The sequence below is a fragment of the Scleropages formosus genome, chromosome 7 (genome assembly GCF_900964775.1).
Source record: "Scleropages formosus chromosome 7, fSclFor1.1, whole genome shotgun sequence".
Taxonomy (NCBI): domain Eukaryota; kingdom Metazoa; phylum Chordata; class Actinopteri; order Osteoglossiformes; family Osteoglossidae; genus Scleropages; species Scleropages formosus.
Genome location: NC_041812.1, coordinates 31,790,651 through 31,814,426, shown reverse-complemented (window position 1 = coordinate 31,814,426; position 23,776 = coordinate 31,790,651). Strand labels below are relative to the sequence as shown.

Here is a 23,776-nt window from a genome sequence, read left to right as displayed (position 1 = left end):
GTTATGTGTTGCTTTGGAGAAAAGCATTTATTAAATGAATAAATGCAAACGTCACTCATTGCTTCCTTGGCCACATTTGGTGCTCACATGGTTTCCCAGGTGCAGCTGATAGTCCAGGAGGTGGGGTGTGGTATACATCCCTGCATGGTACACAAAGCAACCTACAAGAATCCTCCATCTCCGTGAAATGGTGGAGAAGAGCTGGGAAGACGGCCGATCTCCTGCACAGATTTGTTCACACTTTTCACTGGTACCATACGTGGCGTTATACCTCCATGGGGCACTTTAACAAGAATCTCTCAATTCACACGGAAAGTTCTTGTAACTATAGACAGTTTGTTACTCTGTTAGGATGTTAATTTTGTTAGTTGTGAGTAGAGGAGATAAGGCCCACCCTTGCTTTCATTGCTGCACTATGTGAAGTAAGTCTGTGTTCATACTGATGAGTATTTACACATTCATAACCTCGCTTATTTGTGGCTGGAGTTACTAGGACCAGGAGCAGACAGATGTTTAGACGGACACCGTTGTGCAGCTTGACATGTTGCTTGGAGGGCCACGCAAACACACAACTCCCACGGGTCTTGCTCAGCCACAATGACCTGCCCTGGGGCCACATTTTCTCAGCACTTTCTTTTCCCGTATGGTCAAGGACAATATTTAGCTCACGTTTGGAGCTACTTACCGCGGTAACAGAGCAGGGAGCATGGGCCTTAGAGAGACATGGGACAGAGTGTTAATTCCGGGACACGGCGTGGACAACACAGTCTGATGGGTACGGTGAAATCCAGAGGCCAAGGAGTTTTTTCACTCAAATTATTTTGATCAGAAGCAGAGTCGAATTTATGGCTCCTTTCACATATTTCAGACAAATTTTACAGTTTACTTTTGCATGGTGATGTGAATTACTTTCATGTGGCTCTTTTGAGTGGTTAACCGAATAGCTCTGATTTTGATGTAGCTCGAAACAAGAAGTGCTATTTGTTTTCTTTGGCATTATTGAAATAACGGGAAACAAAATAATTATGGTTAATGAAGAATGGAGGACATTCTAAGACCTTTTAAGGGCATTGGGAGAGTACTTCTAAGTCTTGTTTTTGACAGATTTTTTTTTTTTTGGCATAATTTCCTTAACCTCTTGTCCTGGTCAGAGTGACAGCAGTCCGGAGCCTATCCCAGAATCAATGGGCAGAAAAGTTGGGGAGGTTCGCCCTGTATTGGATACTAGTGCATTGAAGCACAAAAAAAATTGCCTTTTGAAAAACATGTATAATTGCTAAGCCAGCAATTTGTTCTTATACCTTTATCCACACATCTTTTATTCCTTTGAGTCTTGATTATTTCAAATTCAGCTGGATTTCATTTCACAGGGTTTCTAAGTGCATCCTGGGGGAAGAGTACAGAGCTCTGTCCTCCACATCTATCTTGGGTTAAACTGAATCAGTTCCTGCACTTGGAACCTTGAGACATCTGCAGGGGTACGACCCATCCCTGAGGACCAGGGGTCTGATTGACCGCCTAGTCAACTGACATGGGTTAACCTGGTGTTATAGCATATTGTAATGACTAAAAATGACTTGCAGATTGCAGGTCCTAACGGTGAACTAACTGTCATACGGGAGTAGATATAACAGCAGGGAGACCTGTACGTCCCCACGTCCATAGTGAAGGGGACAGGTGTTCCCTTCTGGGCTGCTGCTTATTGTTCTGCAGCTTTCCCCCCTCCAATCTGAAGGCTCTATGTGTAAATTCTGTCAGACCTGTTCTGTGCATCTTCAGTATCCTGTTGAGTGGCTTTGAGTTTACGCCTCCTCTGCGTTTCAGTGATGGAACCGGTGAATAACATCAATAATGTCAAACACCTGGGCTAAACCTAAAAGGGCATCCCCAGATAGAAACGAAGCAAAGCTTAACACATGTGCCAGCAAACAAGTCCATAACCAGGTTTAGATTTATTTATTTACATAATATAAATTATTTTCATTTACAACATCTACAGAACACTTCCTATGTGACTTACAGAAAGAAGCGAAAGCTCTTTGACGCACGGTCCCTTCTCCATAACAAATGCTAAGTTCCAACCTTCTGCAAAAAACAAAAAAATACATAAAATGTGGACATCGTCACAAGTGTCCACTAGCAATAGGTACTTCATTTTTATTCTTCCACACTTTCTTGGACCAATGCTTGTTTTCGGCATGGAATAGCATATGAATTGCGTCATAAGACCTGTGCTGTCATGAGTGGACGACCGCATCAGAGTCATTCTTCTGCTGTCCAGCTTGTTTTAACCTGCAACTCTCCGTTACTTTAGAGTCAGAGTAAAGTCCCCAAAAAAGTGCAATTTCAATACTTCAATACTCCAAACTGCAGTAGTACAACAGTATGCTGCCAGAATTGCACAGTAAATATACTTTTAATTTTTTACAGCAGGTTTAGCAATAATAAACATCATAATTGAAATTAAAACACTGTAAATTAATTCTTCATCTACTCATCCTTTCCATATGTTTACTGAAAACACCTCTGGTATGCAGAATCATTAGGTGTATATACAGTACACCTACTGTACTAGCACTATATCCACAAACTAATTTAACTAATTCTACATCATTCAGGGGTTAGACATTTGACCAGATTTAACCAAGATCACTGCATGGAAAGTGCAGAATGGCTATTGGGGGTGTGCTGCTGCGGGGCCAAGAACACATCATTCACGCTCTTAAAATGAACCACGGTTGGCCTGATGTCACATGGCAGGTAATAAACCCTTTTAATGTACAATTCAGATTAATGTATGCATTTTCTGGCACAGAAAAATGACAGTACACATAGAGACTTTGTCTAATGTGATTCTTCTCATCATGGAGACAAAAGTGCAATGTCAAAAAAATTAAAATCACACAAGTCAGTCCCAAGGGATCAGTGCAAACAAACGGGCAACATTTAAGTACTTAAAGGATGAATTACAGGGTGTTGAGGCTGATTAGCATTGGGTTTGTTATACCTCTAAACAGAGAGGACATTCACAGAATAACAGTTCCCCCCCATTGACTCATGGTCCAAAACATGCTTCAGATGCGCTTAAGACCACATGAGGCGGGTTACGGTCTGTTTCGTGTCAGGAGGGCTATAATCTATCTCACGCTGCAGCGGAAACATAGAGAGACAGCAGAAGAATACAGTGACGCACAACAGCATATCTCCAGTACGAGCACACCAGGCAAACCTTGGGCCGAGAACTGGTCCTGGGTGTCGTGGGTAGAAGCACACTCGTCTTCCAGCTGACCATGAGCAATATACAAATAAATAGTGAAAAATTCAGTAATCTAAAAAGATCTGTGGAGCTGCAAGGCTTCCACTGAGTTAGGTGATGGTGGAACATCCTGCCGAAGGGTTCAGTCGGAACCGCAAGGCACAGAGCAGGCATCACTGGGGCAACGGCACAATCACCTCCACGTAACTGATGGGGAAGAAGCCCGACTCCCCCTGGAGCATTCCCTCGTACCAGTTCTCATCGATCTGGTTGGTGAGGATGATGAGGTCGCCCTCCTTGAAGCCCAGCTCACCCGAGTTCTCTGGCTCGAAGTCGTAGACCGCTCTGCAGCATGGCTGATCCAAGGGTGCTTCAGACTCTAGGGTGGACAATTGGGGAGGAGTCCATTAGCCTCTAAACATGCAACACCTCAGGTTCTCCACTGATTCACGTCTAGGAACAGGGAGATACTGGATTGGACACTTCATAACACAAGTAGTGGCAGCAGGCGTCGCAGTGGTCAGACCAGTCAAAGCACCCTTCTCTGAATCCCATTTCCTGCTGTAGTACCCTTGAGTCAGGTACTTACCCTGAACTGATCCAGTAAAAATTACACAGCTGTATAAATTATCGGAGAACAGCAACTGCTACATGAATAAATGGACATGTAATTTTCAGGGGGGCATGATGGCATGAATTGGGAAAGGGGCATGATTGCAGGGGTATACTCACGGTCATCATGTGGGCTCTCTGGCCATGCCTGTAACATGCAAGAGCTTGGCTCATCTGGACAAGACACAGGGACAGGAAGATGGGGATGATATAGGTTAATGGAAGTGGACATGACATGATAGTTATTATAAAAATGCATCATAGTTAGTTATTGATTTGTGCTGGTGGTTACAGTTTTGCCCTTCAACAGAAGAACCTGCAACCACCGGGTTCTGCTGTGAAAAGGCTGCTGCTCTTAACCGTATCATTTTCCAATACCGTTGTATATAACTGATCAAAAGAGGCCATGAAGACAAAATGTTTCTGTCTCAAGAACTGTCACAGTGATGGTGACTACGGCAGCCCCGACACAATCAGCGCTGTTCTAAGTGACGGGAAAGGAACCATACGATACTCATGAGTGCTTTACACTGGCTCTCTATCTGATAAAAAATAGCTGAATGATCACTGCACAAAAAACAGCTGCCAGGAGGACAGTATTTACTAGAGCATATATGTACAAAAGTCCTACCAGCCCAGACAATAAACAATGAGGTACCTACTTTTTCCATTTACAGTGTGGTCGATCAGGATACCTGCAACAAATAATTAATAGATTAGCAACAAAGCAGCTCCTGTTATGAGCACCGGCCAGAGAGAAGTAGGTCTCCAAAGGCACAGTGCAACCAGCAGGTTGGCACCATTATAATACAGTAGTTACTTGGGAGGTTTTCTTAAAAAGATAAAATTCACACCTTAAGGTATGTCCATCAATGACCTCAGTGGTAAAACATCTGCTCTATGCCTCACAACTAATTCTATCCTAAAATGTCTCTTTGAAGCTCTAACAATAATGGGATTTCACATTAGCCACTTGCATTGATGAGAATTTGGGAAAAGGACTTATCGTCCCATCTAGTTCGTATGAGGAAGATCCACTGCAGCTTCGGAGTCTTAACCATCTGGTTCTGGTCTGCAGGTCTCACTGCTTCAAACACTAAATACTGCTGAAAAAAAGTGAAGTGGCTCCACCCTGAGGGTGATTGAAATCTAACGCCAACGATCAGAGGGTGCAGGTGAGAAGGTAATTGCAGACAAGATGTGTCTCCTGTGGACTGTTCGATGGGACGGAGCTCACACGCAGAATGGAACACTGAGTACTGAGGCATGACACAGGAGCGAAGGAGGTTCTGTGATCAAATAGAGGGAAACCATGAAGATCTTGTGTTCTCTTCCACCGTTGTAGTTTGGAATCGTGGGGCGGAAATGCCATACCTGAGGATTTGAAGGATGAGCTGTATGACAGTCCATTCTGCGGTGGGGATTCAATGGACTCCAAGCTGTTCATTATGGACTTTGGTTGAAACTCCTTCTTGGGACGTGCACCTGCTGTGGAGATCCTGGAAGAGGTGCAGGAGCACAGGGTGAGAAATGGCTTCACTACTGACTGATGGAACACCTCAACTATCCTTTTACACTACTTACAGGGTATTATGCTTGCATGCCCTCACCTGCTCTGCAGCTTTTTGTTCAACTCCTCCAGGATTTCAGAGGACTGGCGGTGGTAATCCAGGGCTGCCTCCACCAGGGCTACCAGCTGACTCACCTGCTCCACCTGGTGAGCAAAACGGCAAAAACATCATCAGTCACTTCAGTGGCCTGGACATCTCTTACATTTACATTTATTCATTTAGCAGACACTTTTCTCCGCAACAATGTACATCTCAGAGAAGAAAACAAGAAATGCAAATACAATATACATCTCTTGAGTGACAAGGTGCAAAAAAAGAAGACAGCAGAACTAGGTAGGGTCTGGTACTTCTGGAAAGTATTACAGGAATGAACACACACGCACACGCATTTTCAGAACCGCTTGTCCCACACGGGGTCATGGGGAGCCGGAGCCTACCCGGCAACACAGGGCGTAAGGCCAGAGGGGGAAGGGGACACACCCAGGACGGGACGCCAGTCCATCACAAGGCACCCCAAGTGGGACTCGAACTCCAGACCCACCAGAGAGCAGGACCCGGTCCAACCCATCGCGCCCCCCGTCCAGGAATGAACATTTGAATGAAAAAACATTGTACACTGCCTGGCAAAAAAAGTCACCACCTGGATTTAACTAAACAAAGAGGTAAAAGCCTTCCACTGGATAATGACTGCAGTGATTAATATGTTTCAGCTGGCAACAAGTTATTTAACCCTAAATGATGCAGTGAGTAGCTTCTCATTTCTTAAACAACCATGTCGGAAGACATATCCTGTTGTCATGAAAAGATGTTACTCTGTTTCAGAAGGGTCAAATTTCTGGCCTGGCCTGCAAAGAAAACAACTAAGAAGATTGCTGAAACTACTAAAATTGAATTAAGAACTGTCCAATGCATTATTAAAACCTGGAAGGATAGTGGTGAACCATCATCTTCGAGGAAGAAATGTGGTCGGAAAAAAAATCTTGAATGACCATGATGGGAGATCACTTAAACGTTTGGTGAAATCAAATCGTAAAAAAACAACAGCAGAACTCACAGCTATGTGTAACAGTGAAAATAAGAGCATTTCCACACGCACAATGCGAAGAGTACTCAAAGGATTGGGACTAAACAGCTGTGTAGCCTTAGGAAGACCACTCATCAGTGAGGCTAATCGGAAAAAAAGGCTTCAGTTTCCTAGGGAACATAAAGATTGGACTCTGGAGCAATGGAAAAAGGTCATGTGGTCTGATGAGTCAAGATTTACCCTGTTCCAGAGTGATGGGTGCATCAGGGTAAGAAGAGAGACAGATGAAGTGATGCACCCATCATGCCTAGTGCCTACCATACAAGCCTGTGGGGGCAGTGTTATGATCTGGGGTTGCTTCAGTTGGTCAGGTCTAGGTTCAGCAATGTTATGTGCCCAAAAAATGAGGTCAGCTGACTACCTGAATACTGCATGACCAGGTTTTTCCATCAATGGATTTTTTCTTCCCTGATGGCACGGGCATATTCCAAGATGACAATGCTAGGATTCATCAGGCTCAAATTGTGAAAGAGTGGTTCAGGGAGCATGAGACATCATTTTCACATATGGATTGACCACCACAGAGTCTAGACCTTCTTCATCATAAACACCTTTGAGAAGCTGCTTTTAAATCAGTTCAAAAAAATAAAGATTATTATAAATGAACTGTGATGGACTAGTGTCTCATCCAGGCTATAACCCCCAGTTTTGTGTCCAGTGATTCCAGGATAGACTCTGGACCACCGTAACTCTTACCAGGTCATGTGGTTACTGAAAATGAATGAATGAATGAACACACACTTTTAAAAATATTGTTTGTATAATTAGTTGAAAGACAGTGGTTGGCAGCTGGTATCTGCACTTACATCATTCTCCAGGAAGTTGAACATGCTCCTCTCAGCCAGCTCTTTGGATTCATCAAACTTCTCCACTGCCTGCCTCACCTCTTCATCTGGTATCTTCCCCTGACGCTTCTTCTTGTAGTCCAAGTCAAGCCGCCGCCCCTCCAGCTTTTTCAGATGATGCTGAAGAATAAGATACAATGAGTGTGTTGGACAGACACATGATGGTTAGCAGAAAACTGGGAAGGTGTAACAGTGTCTGCATACACTTATAATCACATTTATTCATTTAGCAGACACTTTACTCTAAGCTACATACAATTCAGAGTAAAGAGATGTGTATTTTACAACACACAAAGTACAGCAGATTTCAATTTGCGAGAGAGGTTAAAAAGCAGCAAATGAGGCTTTACTGGAACTCTTAGTATGGATGGGATTGATCAGTAATGATGCGTTGCCCCATTAATCACATTTCCACCTCTCATTATTGATCTAAGGCCTCTCTACGCAAACCACTGCAGCTGCTCTTAGACTCAACTCCTAAAGCTCATGTTCCTGGGGGTCCAAGACCTCAATTCATTTGGAACAATGAAGATAGGGGTGTGAGGGTGTAGACTGATCAATATCTAGAGGTGGTTAAAGTAAACAAAGGGGCTGCTGTTAGCTGGTCATTAAATCTGCTTATAGCACTTGGGTAACATCGATATGCCCATTCCCTCCGTTTTCCATAAATCGCTTGGTTTATACATTGGTGATGAAAATATTATTTCCATATTGCCATAATGGACAGTAGAAGAACAGAGCTGGGGATGGGGTTCAGTGTGGTGCGGTAGTATTTGAGCATTCCATATTACAGGCATGCCTGTCCACATGCTCAGCACGCTTTTAGACTATATGTATAATGTTGCACCTGGACCAGAGCTGCGTAAATTACTGCAACGTCCAAACACGGATGTGCAGGGTGGTGATCTCAACAGCAGAGTGATATACAAGTGCCCTCCTGCTTGCCTTTTATAACCTGTTCTGCGATTAGGAACAGGAGCACTGATTCCTGCCAGATGGCTCAAAACGGGACTTCTGGTTCTTACTGCAACTGCTGCTCATAACAACATGACTGCCCTGACTTGATTTGTGTAGGGAAGCCCTGCCCTAACCCCCACTTCACTGTGTATCCACACTAGGGCAGTAAACAGTTGGCTGCTCCAGCCACAGAGGATGTACATTTAGGTTTATTATTGAACAATGGGGGGGGTAGGTGCAGTGGTGTGGTGGGTTGGACCGGGTCCTGCTCTCTGGTGGGTCTGGGGTTTGAGTCCTGCTTGGGGTGCCTTGTGATGGACTGGTGTCGTGTCCTGTCCTGGGTGTGTCCCCTCCCCCTCCAACCCTTTGCCCTGTGTTACTGGGTTAGGCTCTGGCTCCCTGCAACCCCATATGGGACAAGCGGTTTCAAACAATGTGTGTGTGTGTGTATGGAACAATGGCCACCTGCTGACACAAATGAGCACAAAGCCCAATGAATAAGATCTAACTGTGCACTCAGACTACTGTTACCCTGCCCATCATGCCATGAAAGTGCTGTTCTTAGGCCCTAGTGAGGGCTGGGGCTTTGAACTATGCTGCCAAGTCATACCCCAATCTCCTTCAGCTCCTTGTCCTGAAGCAACTGCAGTGGGTCAATAAAGTTCTGCTTCACACTGATGTCCAGGGAGTCTTTCACCTCAGCCATCAACTTCATGGCTTCACCCACTTCCACCAGTGCACAGCCTGGGAGGAACACATGGGAACAGTTAGCAGCAAAGTAGAGCGGTGGAGATGTCACAACACACCTCACCTTTGATTAATCTGCCACGAGCAGCAGATGGAACAGCGGTTAAGGTCAAAGATTTTTAAGGTAAAGGTTGCTGGGCCACTGATTTGTTTCAGTAAAATACCCAGCTATCTAAATGGGTAACAACTACAAGCTATTTTGAATAAATTGTTAGTTAAGCAACTTTTACATTTAGCTGATGCTTTTCTCCAAAGCAACTTATAGTGTTGAGGTTACAATTGTTTACCCCTTTATACATGTGGGTAATTTTACTGGAGCAATTTAGGGTAAGTACCTTGCTCAAGGGCACTACAGCTGGAGGTGAGGGTCAAACCTACAACCTTTGGGTCCAAAAGCAGTAGCTCTAATCACTATGCTGCCAGCTGTCCAATTAACTTTTAAAGTAACAGTTGTTCATATCCTTAAGGATAATCATAAAATCACATTTTGATTTAGAACAGCAGCTCAAATAATCTTTGAGGCTGTGTATCAAATTGATCATTTTTGGCAAAGGAATGCAGTATTAGTGACCGAAATAGAGTAACTTGCACAAATCAGGCGGAGGCATTTATGTGAGAGTGAAACCTGGTCCGGCCACCAGGTGGCAGAGTAACTATGGAAAAATTAACATGAAAGAGAAGGTTTCTCCCCCACTGCACCGTCTTGGTGTGTGTGTGTCTGCGTTCTGCAGATGTCCCACACACTCCCTGCCAGGGTGCTCAGAGCCCACTTACCAAAGCACGAATCTTCACCCAGTTCCCTGCCATAGCGCATCATGACATCTCCCAGAATTCCCTCCGTCTGGGGGTACCCCATGGTCTTCACCTGCCCTCGCATCTTGGAAACCGTGTTGAGCATGCCCAGCTTGGCTCTGTAGGCTGCCGGGAAGCAAGTTCAGCACAGTCACGTGAAGTCTGACAGCTATTTAAAGTCAGAAGATTGCGGAGGATTGTGTTAGATGCGAAGTTCGGGCCCTCAATTAGTCCAGCGCGGCACAGGTCAGACGTACAATTGGAAGTAACTGCATCTCAAATGTTAGTCATCTACACTTTAAACACAGCCTCCGCAGCAGCCCGAAAGCACAGTTCACAAGGGTACGAATTAACATAGCGCCGAAGGGCTGATATCATACCTGGGTTTGGCTGGAGGTATTCTGTGGTTTTGGACAAGAGCTCAAGAACAGCTTTGTTGGTGGTATCAACTTTCTGAAAGAAAAAATCATTTCAAAAGGCTGGAGCAAACTCCGTGCGGCCTTCAGCGAAGTAATATGTCCAGCGGGGTTCTCTGAGAGAGCGACCGGCGACCGTCCCCACGCCGCCACGAGCCGACCCCAGGCCGCATCTTACCCTCTCCATGTCGGTGAAGTCATCGTCAAACTTCGTCCCCTCTGCCCCACTTATCTTCTCGCTGAGCAGCTGTGGGACACACAGGGGAAAGGCATGAGGGACACGCTGGAACCAGGAGACACAGCGACGGTGGCCTCGTTCTCGAGGAAGCCCAACCGCGCTGACCTCACGTCGCACCTCCCCCCCAGCCCCCAGCGCACACAGAGTGTCTCTGAGGACAGCCTGCGAGATGCAGGACACGCAGCCTGCAGCAATCATCAGAAATGAATACGAGGACATCCAAACACCAGGAGAGCGCACAGAGGCTCGAAAAGGACGAGGGGACCGATCAAAGTCGAGAGTGCGTTGTAGAGCCAACGGAGCATCACTCTGGCAAGTTTCTCCAAAACCTCCGCTAGTTCGGAAACAGGTCCGTGACACTCCCCTAAAACAAGACCCATCACTCACACCTGACCTGAGTTCCACTACCGAAGGGTACAGTGCCGGGTGTGACGTTTTTTCTGTGAACGAGCATCACGCGCCATCGCCGCCTGTGTGGGGACCCGGCGCAAAGGTGGACGCCGACCTGTAGCTGGAGGGCAGAAAAACTCGCTGGTGAAGCTTTGCAAATGTAGCACACTTTCAATGAGTGGGAAATGGGTGTGTTCCGCTCAGCGGAGAGGCAACTTCCACTAAGAACTCGCAGGTAAACAGCACTCACACACACACCCCTCCCCCCCCACAGCGCAGTTCATTAAAAGTAACTGCTGTGTGTGTAAAAGAAATCCACTCGTTCAAAAATCAACCAGAACGGAAGATCTCGAGCACCCGAGAGTGGGTCAGCGATGTGGGGCACCGCACACTCTGACGCAGTGTGTACGGACCCTCCGAGGGACTCTGAGTTTACTCAACCTTGCGATATGGCAAGGGCGGAAGTGCGGTAAATGAAGGGGTCGCTCTCCAGGGCAATTAATGTCTCGCTTCCCTCAGAGCGTTCAGAAGCGATTGGATCCACGGCGCAGGAACCTTGCCGAAGACCTGCACGCCACCAAAAGCAACGAAACGCTCATTTTCTGTTTGGAAGCCTGCTGAGCACCATCTGTTCCCAGCGAATGTCTCATTCAGTGTCCATTTCAGAACCAGCTGGGCAGCACAGCAGGCAGCACTGGTGCCACACAGTGCTTGGGCTCTCAGAATCCAGCTCGGTCTGTGTGGAGTTTGCATCTTCTTCCCGTCTTTGCGTGTGTTTCCGCCGAGTGCTCTGGTTTCCTCGCACAATCCAAAGATGTGTTTAAGGAGAACTGTTGACTCTAAGCTGCCTGTATTGTGTGCGTGTCCATGAATGTGTGTGATTGCCCTGTGATGGATTGGCCCCCATCCAGAGTGCACCTAGCCTCACACCCTGTGTTTCCAGGATAGGTACCGGACCTCCGCAACCCCACATTGAAGAAGTGGTCATCGATGAAGGGCGGATGGATAAAACACAAATAACAGGTTAACAGGCCCGGGTGGATGTCTAAAGGAAGGAGGATCAGCCCCAAAGCGCAGGAACAGTCAGGATCACAGCAGTTTGCAGCGGAAAATAATCTCTCCAGAAACTTCGGTGGGCTGGAATTTTCACTGCTCACACTAAGGGACATCCATGGCTGCCCATAAACAAGAGGAGCCCCGCCCCCCTGCCCAGCCAGCCCCAAAAAATCATTACAGCTACTGGGAGGAGGGTGGAGGGAGGAGGGAGGTACCACTCAGCCAAGGAGGACCTAAATTTAGAGGCATAATAAGAAAGACACCGCAGAGATGTGCTCCACTTAACCAGAGAGCGGAGAGGGGCGTTCGCAGCATCCCGCAGACGGGCCGGGCGCTTCGATACCGAGAGAAATCCGATCTGCGGTCCCAGCCTCCCTCCTTTTCCCTCCACACACACACACACGCACACACACACTTGCGCCTCCACACACAAGGGCCACCGCAGGGTGAGCTCTCCCCACGGAAGCAGAAGATGACCTGTAATCTCAGCAAACGTCACTTATCCACCCAGGGAACAGGCAGGAAGGCGGGGGGGGGGGGGGGGGGGGGGTTGTCATTTTTCATAAATAATTTCAGCACCATAATCCTACAGCCACATGGAGTGTTTTGCACAGATTTATCATCTGATCTACTTAGCATGTTATATGTATACCTGCAGAGTTGTTAGCTACCCGAGCGAGTGACTGAAGAAAGCCGAGGGATGGGCAGAGTCCTAATGACCCAAGGGAAAAAGGTCACTTACACCAGTCTGTTCTCTGATTTAGGCCCTTGAGCCGACAGCTCTTGTGCTGCACCGACACTTTCGTCTTTGCACTGTTACAGTTTTACTTCATCGCTTCAGGGTAAGGACCTCCCTCAGGGATACTACTGCAGAAGGAAGGACTTGAACCTTGGGCGTTCGAGTCCAAAGGCGACAGCTCTAACTAGATGTCTGCAAACATGGGTGAGAGTTCAGAAATTGTTCAACTGCATTCTCGGTGTTTTAAGGACGATGGACCATTTGGACGTAATGGTTTCATCTCCTTGCTAGAAAAAAAGTAAGCAATAAATAAGAAAATGAAGAAATGACTGCGGAAAAGTTCTGCTAAAATGACTAAGCTCAGCTGGGGTTTTTGCGGTCTGTGTGTGTTCGCAACTCCTTTCACAGAAACACACACACACGCCACACCACAGTAAAGGTAAAATATGCTGTTTCTGCACCGGGGGATGGCAGCTGCAGGGGACGAGCTGGAGCCTCGCAAAAAGCGGGAGGGGAAAGCACCTCCTGGCAGCATCACCTTTCGGCCCCGGAGCCGAAGCTCTGCGGCAGTGCAGGGCCGCCTGCCAGCTGGATCCCGAACTGAGCAGCGACATGACATTTCCCGTGTCCCGGAGGAGGGACTCAGCACTGCAGCAGCGTTTCCTGAGAGACACTGCGATGCAACACCCCCCCCCCACCCCCACAGCCAAACCCCTTATCCTACACCTGCAACTCCATCTCTTGGCTCCGCCCCCTTAAACCATCCCATTGCACGTTCCCTGACCAGAGAGTCCACCCTCTGCTTTCTGGTCCCGTCTCCTGTCCTCCAGCTGAACACCGTGCAGCAGAGTGTTTCATTGTGCTCGGCCCCCTCCCTCAACCCCCTTGGTCACCCCAGTAGGGTGCTCACCATGGCGATGCCTCCGTCTGTCCACGAGGTCGACGCCAAGGAGGAGACGGCCCTTGTTCAGGTTGCTAAGATGTGTGTAAGACCTTTGTTAGGGAGAAGGAGGCACTCCTTTCTTGCCAAAATTATGGATGACCCTGAGGGTCGCCTAACGGGCTGTGAGCAATGACCTCAGTGCAGAGAAAACTCATTTGGACACCGGAGTAACTCACTCTGCCCGTACAAGAGCTCCAGCAGAGGTAACTCGCTTCCACACTTTGGTTCAAGTGCTCCGCAGGCCGAGCACGGTCTCCATGGTACCGTCGCTGCATTAAATCAAGGAACTACACTTTTTGCATAAAGGAAAATATATTCTTTATCACTCATTCATGAGGGGGTGCGGTGGTGCAGTGGGTTTGACCGGGTCCTGCTCTCCGGTGGGTCTGGGGTTCGAGTCCCGCTTGGGGTGCCTTGTGATGGACTGGCGTCCCATCCTGGGTGTATCCCCTCCCCCTCCAGCCTTGCATCCTGTGTTGTTGGGACAAGCGGTTTCAGTCAATGTGTGTATGGCAGGGTCATTTTTACCGGGAAAATTCAGGGTAAGGACCTCACTGAAGGAGAGTACAGCAGGTGGTGGGATTCAAAACTGGCTCTAAACACCACTCCACCTGCAGGCCATTGTACTTGTCTAACGAATTTCGTTGAGGCCCAAAAACTTCACAAGAACCAAGTCAAAGCACGTTGCCCTCGCACCTGTGAAACTCTTTGTCATGTCTGGAGATTTCCGATAGTGCAGATCGATATCAGTTTTTCCACTGTGCCTTAGTCTAGCACCGCGTTTTCACCCCGTTCACCTTACACCCGGAAGGCCCTTAAAGGGGAAGTAACCACAATGCATCAGCAAAGGATAATTCTGCTCACCAGCATTAACGGGAACGGGCCGGGGGTTCGGCAGGAAGTACAAACCGAGAGAAGAGCTCGGGAAATGAGTGAGTGAAAGGGGTGGAGAAAGAGCCGTGCTGCTGGACGGCGGACGACAAGAGACGACCGGGGTTTTGAGCTTGGGCAGCACCATGGGAAATTTACGAATGACAAATGCTGCAGGCAGGAAGTCGTCTGTGGGTTTTCAACTGAAAACAAAAAGAAGATGTTACAGTTACAGCAACATCTGCAAATAAGGCGAGACACTTCCTATAGGGTAACAGTCACAGGGGATGTCAACGAAGGCCAGATATGCGCTCGAAAAGTTCGAAAGTAGCAGGACGCCGGTGTGACGACCGCGTACCTGCGTTTCGTTCGGTGAGCTACGCTTCCTACGGAATCTGGCTGGAGCCATGAGCTGGAGAAGTGCAAAGTGCATGTCGCAGAATCGTGAACCCATTTATGGATATCCTCCTGAGATCCAGCCATTCATTTTTGTCCAATGTAGAGGACATATATTAAGCGCACCCCCAATCAGTATATACCCCAATGCCCAGTCCCGATGCACCTTAGAGAAGACATTTTTCCAAAATACCACGTCTGGGGGGTGGCGCTCGGGCAACTTCATATAAATCCTAGAAATGTATCCAAAAGCCTTTTTTTTTTTTACTGCATCCCGAAACGCGGCTGACGTGGCGTTGAGGATATCAGAGCCGGTCCCACCAACCTCGGCTCCGATGTGGAATTACAGGGCGTGACCTTTGCTCCACAAACAGAGGACATGACTCAGCGTGAGGAGCACGCAGCGCGGGGAACGGCCGAGCTTATCGAAAGTGCCTCGGCCATAAATAAATTATCACGTTGCATAAAGTAACATTTGAAAACCTGAGCAGGAGGAACGCGTGTCCCACGCACAAAAAAAAAAAAGCAGCGTTCGGCAGCACCCTGCAACAGGTTGGTTTCCTGAAAGGTCCCCTGCAGGACTCAAATCAGCCCCCAGCCCCCAGTCACATATCACCACGGCAACCAGATGCTGGACTGTCCAATCACAGGAGGCCACTGCCCCTTTTACATACAATTACTGAATGCAAAATAGCACTGTTTACTATAAAATACAAAGTGTCTTTATATGAAAATACAAGAAACATCCTGCGGACACTTTGCAAAAGCAATGAATACACAGGCAAAAACATATTACACCCTGAAAGATGGATACATGTAAGGTGTGGTATTCAATTTACATGGAAACACAGTAATCATTACACCACCGGTGATTAGAGCACACTGTAGTGCATTATAGTCCACATGTGTTGCGACACACTAAAACGGAAAAACTAGGCCTCTGACACAGTGGCACGGCAAAGCCGCTGATATGAAGTTTCACTGGAGGGAAGTGCCTCGTACACGAATGACATCATCAGTGATCTCACACTCGATCCCTCTGCCACGCAGGGGATGATATGCAAATGTCTAACATTTCATGACTGATAACATCCATCCACGCAATTTCAATAACCACTTGTCCTGGTGGCAGTGATCCAGAGTCTATCCCATAAGCATTGGGTGCAAGGCTGAGGGGGTACAGCCTGGACAGGACTCCAGTCCATCACAGGGTATCTACGCACACACACTCACCCATTCGCACACTGTGGGTAATCGAGCATCACCGATCCACTTGAAGTGCATGCTTCCGGACCGTGGGAGGAAACGAGAACATGCAAAATCTCCAACCAGATCGAACGGGGATCAAACCCATGTTCTCTCATGCACACAAGACATTCAAAGGACCTGCATCCCAAGGCTTGCAAGACCTTGATCTCTTCCAGTACTCCAGCCAGAGTGCCACACTCCTCCACCTTTGGACGTTTGGGGGTCCCATTCACGAAATGTCCGATCAATAGCGTCTAAGTTCTTGGTTTCGGATTTGATGTGGTGGAATGAGATACGTGTCAACTGCTGGATCTCTTCTAGTACTCAGGAAGGATTTCGAAACCCATTTCTTTCGGACCCGCTTCTCTCCTGACCTGCTCCGTAAATTTCACCCCCGCCTTCAGTCACGACTGCGGCCAGAAAAAGTGCGCAATCAGACAAACTACCTGTGCTCCCACAATCAGATGTGTGTGTGTGTGTGTATAAAGCTCTCTGTGTATTGCGAAATGCACTTTTTATATCCTGACTTTGGAATGTCCACTAAATTAAATAATTTCAATTTCAATTTCAATGTACTAACTCTGAACCGTAACAGAAAAAATTACCCAACGGTAGAAATGGGTAAATAATTGCAAGGAACTTATACACAAATCTAACACTGTAAACTGCTTTGGAGAAAAGTGTCGGCTAAGCAAATATATGTAACTTTTATATACATATAAATGTAACTGTAAAATACCCAGTTACATAAAAGGTCCAGGGTGATCCAGGGTTCAGCACAAAGACCTCACGACAGGCCTCCTTCAGCCATCCAGCCCCTAGTGTTCACACTCAAGGCTTTCAGTTTCTTCATAGATCATACATCCTCCTCGTGGTGTGTGTGTGTGTGTGTGTGTGTGTGTGTGTGTTCGGGGGGGGCAACACGGACAGGTGAATAATGAGATGCTCGCATCCCGTTGGTTATCTGGGCTGACTGCCATGGCCTCAGGACACTTCCTGCCAACCGGTAACTTCTGTCCTTTGTTTCCACAGCTCTGACACAAGTTCACAGGATGACAGTGCGGTTATGAAACCGCTGCATCTACACACAACTGTCAAAATTATTCGCCCCAGGCATATGAATATCTCTTTCAGAAACTAGATCACTTCTTAAAAATAATCTTCCTGTTAATTTAAAGCAACTACTGTATGCTCAAGGGCCTTTATTAAAAAAGTCCTAACTAAATATTATGAAAGGAACAAACCTCACTGTTAATTAGATCATTTAAACTAATTTGAATGTACAGTGGCACAGTGGGTTGGACCGGGTCCTGCTCTCTGGTAGGTCTGGGGTTCGAGTCCTGCTTGGGATGCCCTCTGATGGACTGGTGTCCCATCCTGGGTGTGCCCCTCCAGCCTTGTGCCCTGTGTTCCTGGGTTTCTGGGTTAGGCTCTGGCTCCCTGCTACCCCGTATGGGATAAGCGGTTCAGATGGTGTGTGTGTGTGTGTGTGTGTGTGTGTGTGTGTGTGTGTGTGAACGATCCAATAAGGTATTATATACTGTACATGACATGTATACCTTATCACTGATAATCACATCACAGAATGTATGATAAAAAAATGGAACTACAACATCCAGATAAAAAGTGTTGTAACTGTGACAATTAATTGTGCATTTATGTATTTTTATAATATTCTTTTTCCATTAATCCCATCCAGTGTATTCCATTTACATGTTGTAACTTATTGTAAAATGTAAATGGAAACATAACTTATTGTGAGTGTAAAAAGCAGAACGCAGAGCCGGTGCCCTACCTATGTCAGGCTGTGGGTTCGCATCTGGTTCAGTGAGTGTGGAGTTAGCATGTTCTCCCCAAATTTCCATGGGTTTCCACAAGATGCTCTGGTTTCCACCCACAGTCCAAAGATGTGTGCTTCAGGTGAACTGGTGATTTTGAATTGCTCACAGCATGTGTGTGTGTGTGTGTGTGTGTGTGTGTGTGTGTGTGAGAGAGAGAGAGATTGCCTTGAGATGGACTGGCACCCTCATACCCTGTACCTTTGGGATAGACTCTGGGCCGCAGCATCCCGGCACTGGAAAAGCAGCCATTCATAATGGATGAATATATGAATACAAATTCTATTTATATCAGTTAAAGTCATTCAAACAGTAACAAAGAAAGTTTATTTAGCTCATGCTAGGAATGTGTTTTTTTCCCTGGATGAGAAATAGCAAAATGGAAATATAATAAAAACATTAGTTGTAATTACATTTTCTGCAGGACGGTGAAGCAATAACTAACCTGTTTAATGACACTCTAAACAGGGCGGCACAGCAGCAAAGGGAGCAGTGCTGCTGTCTCACAGAGCCTGGGTGGTGCAAAAGGATGTGGGTTTGAGCCCCACTCAGTCTGTGTGGAGTTTGCACGTTCTGCCTGGGTTTCCCCTGGGTGCTCTGGTTTCCTCCCACAGTCCAAAGACATGCTGTTAGGTTCACCCATAGTGTGTGAGTGACAGAGAGAGTGTGTTCCACTGATGTATGGATGAGTGACCCAGTGTAAGTAGTGTATCTAGCCATGTAAGTCACCTTGGTGAATAAGGTGTGTGGGCTGATAACACTACATAGAGTTCATTGGAAGTCGCTTTGGAGAATACACACACACACACACCCAGGACAGGACGCCAGTCCGTCGCAAGGCACCCCAAGCGGAACTCGAACCCCAGACCCACTGGAGCTTTGGAGAATAGTGTCTGCTAAATAAATAAATGTAAATAAGATTCACTTCCCAACAAATCTTGTGCATATCACTTACATGATTTGTAAGCGTAGGTCATCCAGCTAAGGATGAAACGTGGCAGAACAAGTTTTGCCTCCATGACATCTGAATAAAGACTAGCATCTGAAGTGAAAAAGAGTAGGACCTCCAGTGCAGGAAGGCTGCTGTGCAAAGAGAAAAGAGCTCCAGCCCCTGGATGAAGAGATGATGTAACAGAGAATTCACCATGTCACTGTGACCTTTGGAAAAAAAAACACCTACGATGTCTCATTACATTTCCTGAAAGCGAAAAAAGGCAATGCGGTTAAGGTTCCCCTCGAAGAGAAAAATTCAGTCAGAAGTGCCTGTCAAGATTAACTCCCTTCTAACAGAAATCACAAGCACCTTTAAGCCCAAAGACCAACAGAATAAAAAATCTGCAAAGAGGTCAGGTGTGGAGCCATGTTTATCCCGCAGAGGTGCAACATACAGCTTTTGGATGTAATTCTAAGATTCCTGTTGAAGCCCCACCCCCAAATATGTGGCATCACGTAAAAACATAGAATGCCCCTATGAGGCACATTAGGACACCTGTAACATGTGTAGTTTGGGAGATGCACTTAAAATACATGTCCCCAAGAGAGGACGAAATGAATGGCTGGTGTCAGAATCATATGCACACAAGTACCGCAAGAAAAAAGTGACACCAGTTTATTCAGATGATGGGAATCTTGGATTCTACATTACGACTGGTCCAATTCACTGGAGCAGCTAACAGTGCTGTACATCTGGAGCGGTCCGTGGAAATTCAGAGGACAAACACTGACACACGCCAGTCCCGCGCAAAAAAATGAAGATGGAACGGAATCCCAAAGCAGACAGAAAATGGGCCACTAGTGTCTAGCATGCTGAGAAAGCAGAGCGAAAGCAGATAAAATGCTCGTTGAGTTTTTTACCACAGAGAACGTTACTTTAGGTCATCTGCAGGCAGCTGAACACCATGAGACACCTCAGAGCCTAGCAACATCAAGCAACATCTCAACTCTAAGCATAACCTTGACAGCAACCAACAGCTAAAAACCAGCTAAAATCCGAACACCAACCAATGTCTGAACAACTAACATTGCTAACACCAGTTAACACCTCAAAACTTACCAACATTTAAAAAAACAATCAAAACCTCAACACAACTGGTATTTCAACACTAACAAACATGTCAACACCAACTGTCTGAGCACCAGACAACATCTAAAAACCAATGAAAACTTCAACATCAACTAGCATCTCAACACCAACAAACATCTCAACACCAACTGTCTCAGCACCAACCAACATCTAAAAGCCAGTCAAAACCTCAACACCAGCTAGCACCTCAACACCAAACAACATCTAAAAATCAATCAAAACCTCAACAACAATAACTGTCTCACACCAACCAACATCTCAACACCTACCGTCTCAGCACCAACCAACATCTCAACACCTACCGTCTCAGCACCAACCATCTAAAAATCAATCAAAACCTCAACAACAATAACTATCTCACCACCAACCAACATCTCAACAACACCAACCAACATCTAAAAACCAATCAAAACCTCAACAGCAGCTAGCACCTCAACACCAAACAACATCTAAAAATCAATCAAAACCTCAACAACAATAACTGTCTCACACCAACCAACATCTCAACACCTACCGTCTCAGCACCAACCAACATCTCAACACCTACCGTCTCAGCACCAACCAACATCTAAAAATCAATCAAAACCTCAACAAGAATAACTGTCTCAACACCAACCAACATCTCAACACCTACCGTCTCAGCACCAACCAACATCTCAACACCTACCGTCTCAGCACCAACCAACATCTACCAACCAACATCTCAACACCTACCGTCTCAGCACCAACCAACATCTCAACACCTACCGTCTCAGCACCAACCAACATCTAAAAATCAATCAAAACCTCAACAAGAATAACTGTCTCAACACCAAACAACATCTCAGCACCAACCAACATCTCAACACCTACCGTCTCAGCACCAACCAACATCTAAAAATCAATCAAAACCTCAACAACAATAACTTACTATCTCACCACCAACCAACATCTCAACAACACCAACCAACATCTAAAAACCAATCAAAACCTCAACAACTACTGTCTCAACACCAACCATCTCAACACCAACTGTATCAGAACCAAACAACAAAAAACTAGCTAAAATCCACCAACCAACGAACATCTGATTCTGAACACCCCGACTCTTCAGCTACGCTGCGGTTCTCCTCGCAATCCATATTCACTGAAAAGATGTTGGAACAAACAAAGTAGCGCATAAGTTAACTTTCCGAAGATGCCATCTTACATTTTAATAAGGAAGCAACGTCTGTGCGCTAAAAAGAGGAAGACCCGCGCTAAGTTGTGAATGAGGAAAAGACGGGAGAAATAACACTGTGTCCGTTTCGTGCGGAAATGCATGATTTGTGATTCTTAACTGGCACATGAAAGATGGATGAGAGGCGCAGGAGAACAAGCGCGTGGTGCCATGCAATAACGGGCTGTGCCGCGCGCTACTTCTCCGGCGAGAACGCGCCGTCTAATGGAAGAGCGACTCCGCGCGCGGATGTGGATGTTACTGACAATTTTTAATCAAGTGTTGAACAGATGTGTAGTGTCGGCCCGGAGGAGCTGCTCTCCCTCCTCGCAAGGTTTCCACAAGTAAGGGCAGCTGCGAAGTAAGTGCCGCTCGCGCTGCAATGAACCGCGAAACGCGCAGCGACGCGTGCTGACAGATGTGTGCACGAGGCGGCGGGATTCGCGAGCGCTGAGTGACGTTGATGGTGCTGAATACGAGTATGATCTCGATCATGGGACGAGCTTACCTGGCTGGCTTTGTGAAATTGTTTCTTCAAGCCCGCTACCGACATCCTCGACAAGGAGAAGTGTGTGTGGAGCGCGCCAGAGCAGACGGAAGAGCGAGAGAAACCTGAAGAAAGGCGAAGTGAAAATGAACGCGCTCGCCGTGGGTCGCGGGGGCGCGCAGCTGCGGTGCGGATTTCAGCTCTGCGTGTCCGTCTCTCGGCTTCAGGTCGCCGCTCGGATGCTGATTCCAGGAGGATGGGAAAACCCAGACTGACCACTGCGTTCGAGCGCTCGAGCGAGGCAGGACGAAACGTGCGCGTTTATGTAAATTAGGGAGGTGATCGGTCGCCCCCTGCTGGGCGGAAAGGACATCTGCAGCGCAGGATCGCCACGGGAAAGTGGCTCTTCCACTCGGTACAAATACATACACATTCAATTATACACACACGAGGGTAAGTCTCTCCAAATATATTTCCAAAAAAAGTAAAAAAACATCCAGAAAAAGTTAAACATCGCTGCATATGCATCTCTTCAACTCTTTCCCCCAAAGCAACTTACAAGCAGATGCTACAGGAGTGTTAAAGCCAGAACCTCAAGGTTGAAAAACAGTTCTTACCCACAGGCCACCAGGCTTGTGAACGACACCCATCCACTGCCCCTCCACCCATCACAGCAGACACAGATTACCCTCTGAGCCTGAGAGGTGTCAACTACTCCCCATCCCTCCTACACACACAAACACATCCACAACGCCAGTAACATCAGAGACCACAGACTACCTCCGCATACCTTGCGTACGCAAATACACCCCCGCCCCCAACTGCGAATAGACCAAATCTACCTCTGCAGGACTTTGCACATGTACGACTTCCATGTTTACATTGCTAACTGCACACTTTATATACGTATATAACCTCGTTTCTTGGCTTTTTTGCACTAATAGTAATCTAAGTAATTTTAGTAATTTTTGTAACTTGCGACCTTGCACTAATAGTAATTTTTGTAAATTTGTGATTTACGCCCTGTGTTTTCCTTTCCTTATAATTTATGTCATAGGCTGCTGAGAGGATTCACAGAGTAAGAATCTCATTGTATGATGTAACAAACTGTTTACTGTACACATGACAATAAACTCTTGAATACTAAGCTACTTTTTCAGCCCTTTATACAACTGAGTAATTTCAGTGGTGCAATTTGAGGGTAAGCACCCTACTCGAGGGTACTACACCTGGAGGTAGGATTCAAACCTGTGACCTGTAGGGCCAAAGGTCACAACTCTAACTACTACACTACCAGCTGCCCGTTGGACTATGAAAAAGCTTCCAGTGACCCAAATTATGTACCATTATGTATCTGATTTGTTTACCGGTTCCCCAAAATGTATATACCCTATCATAATGAAAAATATTAATTACTGTCACCTTTTTAGACTCTTTTTGAATCATTCTTCTTGTATGTCATTAGTCCACAAAACTGCTGCTGTTTCTGCTGCATCCATTACCAATGACCACTTCTTTAATGTAGGGTCATGGTGGTCTGCACGGACAGGATGCCAGTCCATCACAGGGCAATTACACACACTCAGATTTTACTGGGTTTGCATGCTAGGAAAAAATTTGTGAAGTTTTTCAAAACCTTATTAGGCTATTATCGAGCATATTTGATGTTAATAAGTAATTTGTACACATTTGAATCACTGATCATTTAAAATCCACAGCTAAGTTTGCCATATTTACATATTCTCAAGGGCCGTGGTACAGAATAAATTATAAGAAAGTACAGTATTGTACTGTATTGGCCCTCTTGTCTCACTTTAAGAATGCAATGTCGCCCCCTTGTGACTCTTTTAAATACTACATTTTCGTGTTCCAATTCGAGTGAAATGATGTTCGAATCTCGAAAGATGTGTGATCCGAACACATCTGTGCTCACAATAATCTGACACTGAACACAGGAACAGGCCAACATCACGTGGAACACTGCAAACTGCACTCTCAGAGATAAATATA

The 23,776-nt window shown here is 46.4% G+C and overlaps 1 protein-coding gene across 1 annotated transcript; it reads right to left on the bottom strand.

Annotated features, from left to right (window-relative positions):
* Nucleotides 1-1,946: 1,946 nt before the first annotated feature.
* On the bottom strand, nucleotides 1,947-22,076 carry LOC108941983 (endophilin-A3-like). The gene is made up of 11 exons (XM_018764967.2): nucleotides 21,788-22,076; nucleotides 10,459-10,527; nucleotides 10,245-10,317; nucleotides 9,847-9,990; nucleotides 8,936-9,069; nucleotides 7,330-7,488; nucleotides 5,479-5,582; nucleotides 5,243-5,367; nucleotides 4,531-4,563; nucleotides 3,989-4,042; nucleotides 1,947-3,635 (listed from the first exon to the last, which is right to left on the bottom strand). Exons 1-11 carry the CDS (start codon nucleotides 21,830-21,832, stop codon nucleotides 3,430-3,432), a joined length of 1,146 nt encoding a protein of 381 aa, XP_018620483.1. The 5' UTR covers nucleotides 21,833-22,076; the 3' UTR covers nucleotides 1,947-3,429.
* Between the last annotated feature and the right edge of the window lie 1,700 nt (nucleotides 22,077-23,776).